The 14,227-nt window shown below is 42.4% G+C and overlaps 1 protein-coding gene across 3 annotated transcripts in view; it reads right to left on the bottom strand.

Annotated features, from left to right (window-relative positions):
• The window catches only part of wu:fb13g09 (ATP-binding cassette sub-family C member 5), a 69,452-nt gene that overhangs the window by 11,335 nt on the left and 43,890 nt on the right, over positions 1 to 14,227 (bottom strand). For 2 of the 3 annotated variants that reach the window (XM_061787363.1, XM_061787364.1), the window contains 4 exons: positions 11,415 to 11,568; positions 4,603 to 4,731; positions 4,197 to 4,383; positions 1,871 to 1,960 (listed from right to left, as the gene is read on the bottom strand). In XM_061787363.1, the coding sequence (XP_061643347.1) occupies positions 1,871 to 1,960; positions 4,197 to 4,383; positions 4,603 to 4,731; positions 11,415 to 11,568 (560 nt within the window). Of the gene's footprint in view, positions 1 to 1,870; positions 1,961 to 4,196; positions 4,384 to 4,602; positions 4,732 to 6,512; positions 6,788 to 11,414; positions 11,569 to 14,227 lie in introns of those variants that run through there. The other variant, XM_061787365.1, reaches the window with a different exon arrangement.

Raw genomic sequence — 14,227 nt, 5'->3', positions numbered from 1 at the left:
GTACCCAAGAAAGTAGGTCTCAGTTTCACAAAGGTTAGTGAGTACAACATCACTCTCTCTCCTGTAATTTTGCTGAATTGTTGTTTATTTTGTTTTGTTTGGTCATTAAACAACACCAAATAAACAACAATAATCAGTTAATAAACAGCAATCAGAAAACAAAATGCAACAAAAGGGAAAGAATGTTTGATCTGATTATTCAATCAGTCTATGGAATAATCGATAGAATAATCAATTCTATAATCTATAAATATTCGATAGCTGTAGCCTTACACTGTACATGACAGAAATGGGAGTTAGGAATGGGCAATATATTTAAGTTATTTTTCATGGTAGTTAAACTATTTTTAAGAGCAAGGCCATACATTTAAAACCAGCCGTGAGCAAAGTTTGTTGCATTAATTTAGCCACCTTTTTCATTAAAATTGGTTAATTAAAATGTATGGATTCATTTTCTATCCATTAATATCATTAAATAATTGTTTAATTGATTAAATGTGAATATTATAATTTTAATATAAGTGGAATAAACAATTGTGTATATATACATTGAACATTTTATTTATTTTATTTTGTATTTTATTAACACTAGAATTAAGAATTTTACTATTAAACTAAAATATTTATCTCCGAGCCACAGTTTTTGCCTGTGTCATCACATAATCTTGTGTTTCGGCTGTTTTGTTTTGGCGATAACATTATTTCAGCTGAAAATCAAAAATGCTCTTTGGGGCCATTTTCGGTTGAAAAATTTCAGTGGCTGAAAATTCGGTCTGTTACTTCAGTAGTCAAAATGATACTTTTCCGCCCCTGATCCTATAAGTCGTGGTAATACACAACATAAGCTGTTTGCCAGCTGGTGAAAAATTCAATATTTAAGTGCAACAAAACATCGTTTAAAGTATCATCACGAATGACATCAGCAAATCTCGTCACACTTCAGCTCATTGAGCAGCTCAAGGATTAACTCTGCCAAATTTTTTCTTTTCTTTTGCTCTTTTCATGTTTTTTTTTGTGATTATCCTGTCAGACAGCTATACAACGCCATTTGGTGACAGTATTGCTCTGAATAAATTTTCCTGGTCCATCTTCATTAAGTGTTCAAAGGAGGAATAGTTTCTATTTAGTTTAGTTTTATTTAGTGATGCACTGAATTTCCGGCGACCGAAAATGGCCCAAAAGTGCATTTCGGTTTCCGCTGTTCGGGTACTACCGGGGAATGCGTGTTGCACGCTATTTTACGCCACCCCTGCTAACTGCAAGCGACAGGTGGCTAGCTAATGCGGCTAAACACAATGTGGAACAGCGAAGATGAATGTTTGCTTCGCATCTGGTGTCAACGCAGCATAAGTCACTAATCATCGCCTCCATGGCAGCGAACAAGTTACACTTCTGACAATCATCGTTATCACGAAGCGAGGATGAGGAGTAATTAACAGGAGAAAGACAGAGAAGCCATGTTAATTGCTAAACTATCGACACATGTAGTCCCAAAACACAGAAATAACTGATTGGGTGATACAGTATGTACACTTGTCACATAGGTCTGGATGGAACAACGTTATAGTGGAGATTAATCAACTTTGAAGCACAAGATAGCACGCAAAGGAATAAGTGTCTCAAGAGAAAAAAAATACACAATAACGCTACCCAGCCACACAGGACTGGAACCGGAAATTAGTACGTCACTGTTACGTCACCTGAGAACAGGGGCCTACAAGTTTAAAAGTACATTAATATAATAAATATTTATAAGATAACACAAATAATCATAAACTCGAAAAACATGTGCAGGTACAAGGTATGACGGGACATGGCAGGAATCTGACTGCTTGGAGTTCCAGGGTCCATCAGCATATGTGGCACTTACCTTTATGTAGTGATTGATCCTCTCTACTGATGTGAAGCGAGCCTCCGTCTCTGTGAGGAGCCTGACAGTGAACTGAAACAAGCCAGTTAGCTGCAGGTGAGAGTAGAGAGAGTAGAGAGTAGAGGTGAGGGAGAGAGCGAGAGACAGAGAGAGAGAGAGAGAGAGAGAGATGAAGGTGATGAATGACTGACGCTCTGCTGTTTTAATTATTATTAAAAACACTCCAGCTATCAATCGGTTCATCGAGATATACAGTAGTTGATGAGTCTACTGTGGATATAGCTAACAAGGCAGAGGTGCGATATACTGTACGACTGGGTTGTTGTTTTTTGGTAAAAACTGAACACACATACTGACTGCACGGAAGTCAGGCTAGTGAACCACTACAATATCAGTCAGAAACGTACAATGAATAATTGTTTGCTATTCAAATACAGTAAATGCCTCCCTTTTTTAACAAGCAGGATCGCAAGTGTAATCATTTCAGTTCGTAGAGGATCAGGAAAGAGTTAAACACACCTGTTGCTAACCAAAAAGGCCGGTGAACGCCATTGCAACGTTGCAGATGTAACAGCCAATCAAAAATGCAAAAAAAAAAAGTTTCTGGGTTTTGTGAGTAAGCAAGACCCACTTCCACCAAGCCAATACAGTATATATACATGTTTAATTGTATTTTCATATGTACCTCTGGCTAGAAAGCATAGTGCAGAGTCTCTGTTGCCAAAATGGGTGCAGTCAGTGAATGATGTGCTCAATCATTGCCAACAGCCTCCCAATATACCCACACTTCCCTTTATTGTCACCTGTTTCGTCTTTGTGGCAGTTCGCTTAATCCTTGACAATCACGCCATGTTTTTGTGGTTCAATAGAAAACAATACAGTACAGTATATTGCTTGTGGAGCCTTAAAACACAATACAAGGTCACACAGCTTGGCCGCTGCAGCGCACCGGTAGATGTCTGGTGCTCAATTGCTTGATGTGCAGCAAAAGAGTCGGTAACTCATTTTTTTCACAATGTTTCACTTCAGTTGCGTTCGTCCGTCTCGTTGGTGCACGGCAAGCCTTAAATTACATGCAGGCAATTAAGGCAATTAGCGTGACAGTGACTCTACCTTGTGGTCGTTTCACAATGTTGTGGCTTTGTGACTTAGAGTATTATTTCCGCCCAGTCTGCCTTGCTTCTTCCCGTTTAGCTGCATTTCTTTATAATAGTCATTTTTATTTTGTTTTAAAATCCATGTTCACTTGACATCATTTGTAACATACCAATAATATTGTTTATTATGATTCAAAAATTTTTATAAATACAAATAAGGGCATCCCCGAAAAAGCTCTTAACCCCACCCCTGACACGATTTGAAGAAATAAGGCATGTATACTGTAGCTATTTATCTAAACATTCTGCCACTAAAATAAGGTTTGTTGTCAAGTTTAAAGAACACGCAAGATACTTGTTCGTTTATGACTTAGACCCGGTACACACATAAAGACCATGGGGCTGTTTTTGTCTCAATTTCGCTCCTTCCTAACCAAGGACATCAAACGCCAAACAATCCTATCCTATAAGAAGTATGTTAACAGTGGATTTGTCCCAATTTTAGGGCCCAAAACAGGTTGGGTAGAACAATCTTAAATAATGAACACGTTTAATAGTTACACCAAAAACTCTATGTTTGTGGGGAAAGTGGACGTCGCCCGAGTCATGATGACGGTGACGTGGAATGGAATGACGCGCCAGTCAGGAACAATGAAGCAGTCATAAATAAAAGCAAACATGTCTCACCCGATGTCATTTTTCTGGTATAAAAGATCTGACGGCAAGTATTTTCCAAAGCAAGTAGTTTTTTGAAGACATTACCATTTTACACTCTGCAAAGATCGGCGCATATCCAGAAGCGTTTCTGCTTCTACAGCTTTGTGAGTTCACGTGTGATCACGAGAAATTTCGAGATTGGCGGCGGAACAGAATCTTTATGTATGCAGTGTTTTCTGTTGAGATTATCAGAACACACATCATATACGACCAAAACTATTTTTTTTTCTCTTTTTTTATCTTCATGTGCGTGCTCTGTAGCAGATATAAAATAAAAAAAAAAAAAAAAAGATTTCAAAAATCCTTGTGTGTACCAGGCCTTAATTTCAAAGCTGCTATGTGACTGTGGTGAAAGTTTGGCTCATGTTGTGCCTTTAGCAAGCTTTAAATGGATGCCGTCTGTCGCTTGAGCTATGAAGAGTATTCAGAGTAGGTGAGACCTCATTAGTCATGTGAGAAAAGGCTCCAGTGTCATGTTGCTTAGTGGTTACGTGAGGAAAGAATTTACGAACCTGCACCGCATATGATATAGCCAGGCCTGCGTAGGCAGGAGGTATCTGCTGGTGCATGAAGACAATGAGGAGTGCGACAGCGGTGATGAGCAAGATACTGATGAGGTCGAGGCGCACGGCCAGCCAACGCATAGCGCAACTGAAGAGGTAGTTGGAGGCCTGGTTGGTATCCAGCAATTCCTGATATCTGTCAAACAGAAGCAACAAAAACTTTAATCCCTGCTGGCTGAGGGCAAATCTCCTTTTATCGGTGCATTTGGGACGCTTCCTCCTTTCATTTGGCTCCTTACCTTTGAGAAATACTACCAGCAAAGATAAAAGAAAAACTTTAATGATCTCCATTGGGGAAAGCTGACGCTAAAGAAAGTAAGAGAACGCCTGCTTGGCAGATATTAAATAAGCTCACCTTTGGAGGAAGTCACGCTTCCTTCCAAAGGCGTGAATGGTGGAGAGGCCCTGGAGGCTGCTTGCGATGTGGGAGGTGAATGGCGACTGGCTGATGTTCTCCAGTCGCTTCAGCTCACGAATCAAAACCCTGACGAATAAAATAAAAAATATCTATCATTTACTTTAAATCGTATTTTAAATCCAGGCTCACAGGTCACGTCATTTGCTACACACTAATGCAGTGATTTCCAACTACTGTGCCGCAACACAGTATGCCGTGCGCAAGGGATTATCTGGTGTGCCACAGGAAATTATCCAATTTCACTTAAATAGTCCCAAAATTCTTTTTTATTTACTACAAATAATGTATCTTTGTTTATCTATGGGGGCGACACGGTGGGCGACTGGTTAGCACATCTGCCTCACAGTTCTGGGGACCCAGGTTCAAATCCGGCCTCGCCCGTGTGGAGTTTGCATGTTGTCCCCGTACCTGCGTGGGTTGACTCCGGTTTCCTCCCACATTCTAAAAACATGCCTGGTAGGTTAATTGAAGATTCTAAATTTCCCATAGGTGTGAATGGGTGTTTGTTTATATGTGCCCTGTGATTGGCTGGCGACCAGTTCAGGGTGTACCCCGCCTCTCGCCCAGAGTCAGCTGGAATAGGCTGCAGTACACCCGCAACCCTAGTGTGGTTAAGAGGTACAGAGATAGTGTGCCGTGAGATTTTTTTTCTAATAAGATCCAATACAACAACAGCTGTATCAAACACTGTGCCTTTATTTACAAACAGCAAGGTTAGAGGCTGTCAGAAAAGTACTTCATGCTGAGAGTCAAGCATTCACTTTATTCAGCGACTCAACCAAAGAACAAAATCTGCTTCTTGTTTGTGATGGGTGGCATATTATTTTATTGGATATCCTATTGTATTATCAAAAAAGGAATGCTGGAAAGGTGACACGGTGTAAAGATGAACACCTGACACTCACTTCACCCGTTTTGTTTTAAACAAGTTGTTGTTGTTGCCACTTATGGTACCTAAGATCCCACAAAATTGTTACATCAGAGCAGTAACAGAATATAAAGCATTTATCATTATTTGCCTTTTCCTCAGAACCAAGAGAAGGTGGGATAGCGATGCAAGTGTTTCTACTTTCACACATCGACATGGCATCCCGCAATCAGATAATGTGTCAGTGCCAGTTGTGCGGTGTATAATATACAGTGTGGTACCTTGACTTACAAGTTTAATTTTTTTTCCACGAGTAAGCTCATAACTCACTTTCCTCCTATCTAACCCTTACCCATTGAAATTTATTGAAATGTCATTAATCAGTTCCAGCACCTCCCCAAAATTTTTTTTAATACTAAGAAGTTGAGAAAATAGCACTGTACTGTAAAATATAAAAACATGATAAAACATAATAAAAAAAAAATGTAAATACACCAACTGGTTTTATAAAGTGTAATTAAGCTGAAAGTCACACACTATAGTACATTCATTGTGTGGATGTGCCTGTAAGTGGTACGGCCTAGTGACGTCAACAGCCTGAGTCAATCTTTTTTTTTTTTTATTTTTACTTCACATGAGCACCATTGCCAAAGGTTGCTCATAATTCAAATTTGGGCTCACAACACGAAGTAAAAAAATGTACCAAGCGACAGCTCGTGACTCAAAAACTCATAAAAGTAGTGGCACTCGTAAGTTAAGGTACTACTGTACTTGTCAGGCAAGCAACAATTTGTATCCAGACTATAGGCTCAAACATCACACAACTGTCACGCCTTTCCAATGGGAAAATGCCGGCTTTCACTGGCAATATATGATTTACCTAGTAAGATCTGAGAACAACAGACATCTTGTCGAGACATCAGTGCTAAAAACAACCTTGAAAAATGAGGGAATGGAATTAGCAGGTATGACAACTCACTGTGGAGCTTTTCGATCCTTAGATGTTTTTTCTTGCTGAGTGCTGTTTTTCTCCATTATCATGTGTGATATTCGGATAATCATCACACACAGATGGCCAAGCAATGAGGGACACCAGACATCATAACGTAGTTTGAGCGAGGTTTATTGACGAAAGGTGGGAGGCGTTACGGTCTACTTTCAGAGGCCCGGCAAGAAGAAACAGACGTTGTGGATGCGAATGGCAAGTCCCCCATGAATCATTTGCTTTTCTCATAAAAGCCGAGAAAAGAGAAGCAACAAACATGACACTTTGCCTCTCGGAAGCATTGATCCTGACAAACATGTTTATGCTCTGGGCAGTTTCATTTCAAAATTTAATAAAAAAAACTGCTTTAGATGTGGGTAATTTTAGCAGGAGTTTGATGTAACATGACCACACATTCCGGGAAGATTGCTTTAAAAATCACCAAGGGTGATGATTACTTATTTGCACGTTGGGATCCCTCGTGAGTGCACCGCACTTGAAATAAAAGTCAGTCTATCGTGTCTTTTTTAAGTGAAGTAAGGATAACTGTATCAGACCTACATTAAAAAAATGCAGTTTATGCTGAGTTTAGTTGTTATTCAGAGGCCTGTGCAGTGATTTGGAGGTTGGATGTAAATTTACATCTATTCAAACTTGTCTTGTTGACAGCCATTGGCACATAGACACACATAGGATGACATTTATAGTTGACAGCGCCTGATGTTTATCTGCTGATGCAAAACAAGGTGCTATAAAGGTTGTTTCATAAATTTGCAGGGTTGAATAAGTGCTCGTTTGTAGAACAATCAATGTGTGCCGGGCACAATCAATGAAAAAAGAGGAAACTTGTTCTCTTATCCTTCTTTCTGAATGGGTCATTTCAGGCAACATGCATCTATCATGTTTAGAGGAAATCACCCTGGATTGCCCAAAGAAAGAAATGAAATTGATCATTGGTGGGAGATTCGTCCAAATGTCAAGAATTACAGTTTTACAAAGACAGAGAATGGGCTTGCGTATCATTGTGGTATGATTCATAAAGGGCAAAGGACAGGCATGATTAATCAATATCAATTACTACAGGCCTTTTTACAGATTTTTAGGGCAGTGACTTAAATTTAAAGGTTCCACATTTTGCCAAAACATTTTTTTCTAGTATTTGGGATGTAAAATTGTCTCTATGGTGCCCCAGGAAACGTGAAATATGAATTAAAATCATCCAGGCATTCCTGAGTTCCAGACGTTTTTCTGCCAAGTGGCCTGAAATCAGGTCATTCGAATTTCTTAATCTCATCTACGTCACTAGCAAAGATCTCCGCCCACCTCTCTGCTCCCGAGCCAGCGCTGTCAGCATCACAAACGTGTGATCTCACAAGTGTGCCTCCTAAATGGAGGCAACCAATCAGAGGGAAGATGGCTGTCTTAGCCAAATATGGACAAAGCGGATACAAAACTGGGTCAAACATAAGTAGTTGTCAGAGTGGCCTTTCCTGGACACTGGTATGCCAAAACCACGTTGTTTTTTAAAATGAAACTGACACTTTTATCATGAGTCCATGTTAGAGAGTCACGCTATGGAGGTCTAAATAGCCAAAATATGGGACCTTTAAAAGTTTATGACAAGTCAGTGGTGCAGGACAGTATTAGGATGTAAAACACACAACATAACATTTATTTGTAATCCAAACTGTGTCTGTCAAATAGACAATCTAATTTGCAAGCAATTTTTATCTTGGCCCCTGAGTACAGTGGCCTGCAAGGAACAAAGGACCTTTGTGACAATTTAGTGTGTACCCAAGTGATATATTTGTTTACAAGCAGCAAATTCAACTCTTTGTTTTACAAATACATTTTGTGGTTGAAAACTAAATCATCCATGACAAAGAGGTCCTAAGTGAGGGACCAGACAAAGCACGGCTCAAAGACCCCTTATGATGACGACTAACAATGGACTTTGTTTTCCCTTGCCTAGACGTGGGTCACCGGGGCCCCCCTCTGGAGCCAGGCCTGGAGGTGGGGCTCGAAGGCGAGCGCCTGGTGGCCGGGCCTGCACCCATGGGGCCCGGCCGGGCACAGCCCGTAAGGGTAGCGTGGGTCCACCTTCCCATGGGCTCACCACCTGTGGGAGGGGCCATAGGGGTCGGGTGCAGTGCGAGGTGGGCGGTGGCCTAAGGCAGGGACCTTGGCAATCCGATCCCCTGAGGGAAGGAGGCCGAGCTGGTGTGTGAGATCGAGATGTTCCGACAAGATATAGTCGGACTCGCCTCCACACACAGCTTGTGTATTGTGAGGGTCTGCTGGGAACGTCTGGCAGAATCCCCTGTCAGAAGGAGTTTCAACTCCCACCTCCGACAGAACTTTGCTCATGTTCCGGGGGAGGCGGGGGACATCGACTCTGAGTGGACCATGTTCCGCACCTCCATTGCTGAGGTGGCCGACCGGAGCTGTGGCTGTAAGTTGGTCGGTGCCTGTCGTGGCGGCAATCCCCGAACCCGTTGGTGGACACCAACGGTGAGGGATGCCGTCAAGCTGAAGGAGGAGTCCTATCTGGCTTTTTCGGCCTGTGGGACTCCTGAGGCAGCTGATGGGTACCGGCTGGCCAAGCGGAATGCAGCTTTGGTGGTCACTGAAGCAAAAACCCGGGTATGGGAGGAGTTCGGTGAGGCCATGGAGAAAGACTTCCAGACGGCTTTGAGGAAATTCTGGTCATCCGCCGTCACAGGAGAGGAAAGCAGTGCACCACCAACACTGTGTATAGTGGGGATGGGGCGCTGCTGACCTCGACTCGTGACGTTGTGGGTCAGTGGGGAGAATACTTCAAAGACCTCCTCAATTCCACCGACACGCCTTCCCATGAGGAAGCAGAGTCTAGGTTCTCTGAGGCGGGCTCTCCTATCTCTGGGGTTGAGGTCACCGAGGTGGTTAATAAGCTCCTTGGTGGCAAGGCCCTGGGGGTCGATGAGATTCACGCAGAGTTCCTAAAGGCTCTGGATATTGTGGGGCTGGCCTGATTGACACGCCTCTGCAACATCGCACGGACATCAGGGACAGTGCCTCTGGATTGGCAGACTGCGGTGGTGGTCCCCCTTTTTAAGAAGGGGGACCGGAGGGTGTGTTCCAACTACAGGGGAATCACACCTCCCTGGTAAGGTCTATTCAGGGGTCCGTCGGGAAGTCGAATCTCAGATTCAGGAGGAGCAGTGCGGTTTTCGTCCTGGCCGTGGAACAGTGGACCGGCTCTAGACCCTCGGCAGGGTCCTTGAGGGTGCATGGGAGTTCGCCCAACCAGTCTACATGTGTTTTGTGGACTTGGAGAAGGCGTTCGACAGTGTCCCTCGGGGAGTCCTGTGGGGGGTGCTTCGGGAGTATGGGGTACCGAACCCCTTTATACGGGCTGTTCGGTCCCTGGACGACCGGAGTCAGAGTTTGGTCCGCACATCCGGCAGTAAGGCTGCCCTTTGTCACCGATTCTGTTCATAACTTTTATGGACAGAATTTCAAGGCGCAGCCGAGGCGTAGAGGGGGTCCGGTTTGGTGGCCTCAGTATTGCATCTCTGCTTTTTGCGGATGATGTGGTTCTGTTGGCTTCATCAAGCCGTGATCTCCAACTCTCACTGGAGCAGTTCGGAGCAGAGTGTGAAGCGGCTCGGATGAGAATCAGCACCTCCAAATCTGAGACCATGGTCCTCAGTCGGAAAAGGGTGGTGTGCCCTCTCCAGTTTGGGCATGAGATCCTGCCCCAAGTGGAGGAGTTCAAGTACTTCGGGGTCTTGTTCACGAGTGAGGGAAGAATGGAACGGGAGATCGACAGGTGGATCGGTGCAGCATCTGCAGTGATGCAGACTTTGTATCGGTCCATTGTGGTAAAGAAGGAGCTACGCCGAAAGGCGAAGCTCTCGTTTACCGGTCGATCTACGTTCCTACCCTCACCTATGGTCACGAGCTGTGGGTCATAACCCAAAGAAGAAGATCCCGGATACAAGCGGATGAAATGAGTTTCCTCCGCATGGTGTCCGGGTTCTCCCAAAAGAACAAGATCCCGGATACACCGGGAGGAGACCCCAGGGACGACCCAGGACACGCTGGAGAGACTATGTCTTTCGGCTGGCCTGGGAACGCCTCGGGATTCCCCCGGAAGAGCTGGATGAAGTGGCTGGGGAGAGTGAAGTCTGGGCTTCCCTGCTGGAGCTGCTGCCCCCGTGATCCAAATCCGGATTAAGCGGAAGAAAATTAATGGATGGATGGATGAATTAATTAATAATGGATTGTAATTTTCCTGATGCACATTAAAGCCTTCAGTTGGGGTACACCGCATAGTTCAAAGAAGAGACTTTGGCCTTTCTCTACATAATTGATAGGAGTTCTATTTTGGACTGTGGTCAGTGCATTATTGCAGGATATGGACGGGAAACAGGGACAGAAAAGAAAAAAAAGAAACCTAAAAAATCCGCAATTTCCACAAGGTACCATAGACGCAGTTTGTTTCTAAATTCCCTTATATTTCAATCAACACAACAGCAGAATCAGTTTTACAACATTAGAAAACCTTGCATCTTTCCCAAGATACCAAGGAGCTGCTGATCATACTCTACTGCACAATTTGTGCAGAGCATCAGAAAAAGGAAAGTGCCTGCCTACTTTAAATCATTTACAACAAAGGGTAAGCTGTAAAAAAAGAAAGCAGTTACTGATAGCAGTTGGCACGTTTGGAAATAAAGATAACAACACACTTAATGCGATTTTACTCCCTCCAAGAGAACTCACGCATACCAGCTATCTGCATTATCTAATACATAATCATGAGATAATACTCTCGGCCAGCCAATTTTACAAGCCCTTAACATTGTCAAGCTAAAACATTGGTGCAAGAGAGATAAGAATGAGAGTCTGACTGACCTGGAAACACGGTTGACAAGACAAAGGAAGGCTCCCAGGGGCAGAATAGAGATGAGGAACCAGGGAAAGACAATACCAACCATTGCCAGGCAAAACAGCACCAGCGTGAGGTTCTGTAGCAGCATTTCAGCTTGCATGGTAAGGCGCACATCCACTTTGAAGAGAAAACATGACCACCGTAAGACAAACAGGAGAAGCTACAAAGTCTAATGCCTTAAAGCTCATAAAATGTGGTCATTATTTCTTGGAAAATAGGACTTAATTTTTGTATAGATTTTGATCCAAATATGTGGCATCAGATTATCTCACAAGCCGTCTGCTAGATCTTATTTCGGCCAGCATCAAAAGATTAATCTTTACTTTTTGCTTTTTTGTTTGGCCTTTTTGGCTTCAGTCCAGCATCAGAGAGCGTTTACAGCAGAGGTTTCAAACTCATTTTTGTCACGGGCCACATCGTAGTTACGACTTCCCTCGGAGGGCCTCTACGACTGTGAACCCATATAAATGAAAGATCACCTCATATACTGTAATTACATACATTATACACAACACATTGATGAATAACCAGTTTTAAAATCAGAAGCCTATAAAAACCTTTTTCAACTATTACATTTCTTTTCCAAGGGGGATTAGTAACGAAAAATGCTTGCAAATATCTCAATGGTATTACACTGGAAAAGAACTCGCAATTTTGATTTGGTTTCACGGGCCACATAAAGTTATGTGGCGGCCAGAGCTGGCCACCAGTTTGACACCTGTGGTTTACAGTGTCATGATGATCCCCAGTAGTCATGTAGATGACTCAGCAGAAGTGTTGCTTCTGTTAAGCCATCTTTTGCACTGCTACTGGTTTTACAGTACTTTAAATGTTTTTAACTTTTTGTTGACAAAGGACTTTGATTTGGATCTTCTGTGACTGGTGACATGCATTTGACTGTAATGTTTGACAAGAAGGCCACTGAGTAAAGATGTAAACTGCTATGTTAGCTTCTTGCGCTAGTGTATGCTTGTCACATGATAAAAATGTTATATTTGTGACAGTTGTCTAAAATGAGAATGTACAGGTTGATTGAAAAGCAACTCCCTATTTGAAAATATTTTTTTTTCTAAATTATTTTGTGTATGTTCCATGATGGACATGGATTAAATCAATGATGTTGTTTTCTTTTCAGATTGACTATTTTTTCTGAAACTTGAGTAAGAGAAGTTATGTCTTCCATTGCAAAACAGTTCCTCATGAAATCAGTTGATGTGGTTCCCAGATGGCTTGAGAAGCTGGTGGTGAATGCTGGCGCCCATATTGAAATTTAAAGTAAACTCCATGTTATACTCTTTCTTATCATATTTCTTGTAAAACAAATTCATGAAAAAATTACAATAACTTAAAAATAGGCAGTTACTTTTCAATCTTGTATATTATCAGTGTGTTTTTTGTTTGTTTCTAATGCCTTAAAACGTAGTAGCTAACATGTCTGCCTCACAGTTCGAAAGTTCAGAGTTCCAATCTCAGGTGTGTGGCATTTGCATTGTGCCCCCATGCTTGCATGAGTTTTCTCCGGATACCACCAGATACACATTCAAAAAAACATGTGTTAGGTTAATTGAAGACTCTAAATTGTCGATCGGTGTGAATGTGAATGGTTGTTTGTCTATATGTGCTTTGCAATTCCCTGGCAACCACTCCTGGGTGTACCCCCGCCTCTTGCCCAAAGTCAGCTGGGACAGGCTCCAGGTCACCTGCGACCCTACTGAGGACAAGCGGTACAGCAAAAGGATGGATGCATGTGACTTAAAACATTGCCTGTACAGTTGCTGTATAGTGTAGGGACCAAGCCCCATTGCAAATATTGAAAATCTGCTCACCTTCCCGATCAAGATAATAGAAGCCACAAGATGGGGGCAAAGCATTACTTTTTTTACTTGGACAACGTGATGGCCTATCTAAATCAGTGGTTCTCAACTCGTGGGGCGGGACCCAAAACTGGGTTGTGGACAGCGAGTAAAAAAAAAATTGCACGTATTCATATTCAGATTTTTGGGGTACAGTAGAGAGGCGTACAGATTTCCCACATGGAACATAGTAGGAAAGTGACAAGAAATGTTCCTTCCTTGTGCTCCAGCCATTAGTTTATTCTGTAAACAAATACATTGCCTCTGGTTGGCAGATGCCATCAGAATCAGAATCAGAATCATCTTTATTTGCCAAGTATGTCCAAAACACACAAGGAATTTGTCTCCGGTAGTTGGAGCCGCTCTAGTACAACAGACAGTCAATTTACAGAACACTTTGGAGACAGAGACATTGACAAAAAACAATTGTGCAAAAAGATGCAGAGTCCTCTAGCACTTAGAGCAGTTCGAATGACTAATATTGCAATAGACCGGTGCAATTACCATTGTGCAAGGGGCGCTGAGACTTCAAGGAGTGTATGCGGTTTAAAGTGACGAGTAGTGCGATAATCTGGGACAATGTTGGTTGTGCAAATGTTACAGATACTCTTCAATCACTGTGCAAATGGAGCAGATGCTACTCTGGCAAGCAATACGCCTTTAACGGTATAGCAAACTCATTTGAAACAGCATTTAAAAATATAAGATACTGTACGTTTTCAGAGGACATTTTTAAACCAAAAAAAATCTTTATTGTTTGTAACTTCTATCAAAGTGGGTTGTGACTTTGCAACAACAGGAAAGGGTCCTAAGGTGACAACAGATGAGAACCATTAATCTTAATTATATATTTGTTCCATCATCATAGTTACTTGGTAACAAACACCACAAGATGGCACCAAAGCAACACTTTCATGTTAGAC

This window comes from Phyllopteryx taeniolatus, chromosome 10 (genome assembly GCF_024500385.1).
Source record: "Phyllopteryx taeniolatus isolate TA_2022b chromosome 10, UOR_Ptae_1.2, whole genome shotgun sequence".
In the NCBI taxonomy this organism is placed as follows: domain Eukaryota; kingdom Metazoa; phylum Chordata; class Actinopteri; order Syngnathiformes; family Syngnathidae; genus Phyllopteryx; species Phyllopteryx taeniolatus.
This window is presented reverse-complemented; position numbering and strand designations above follow the sequence as displayed.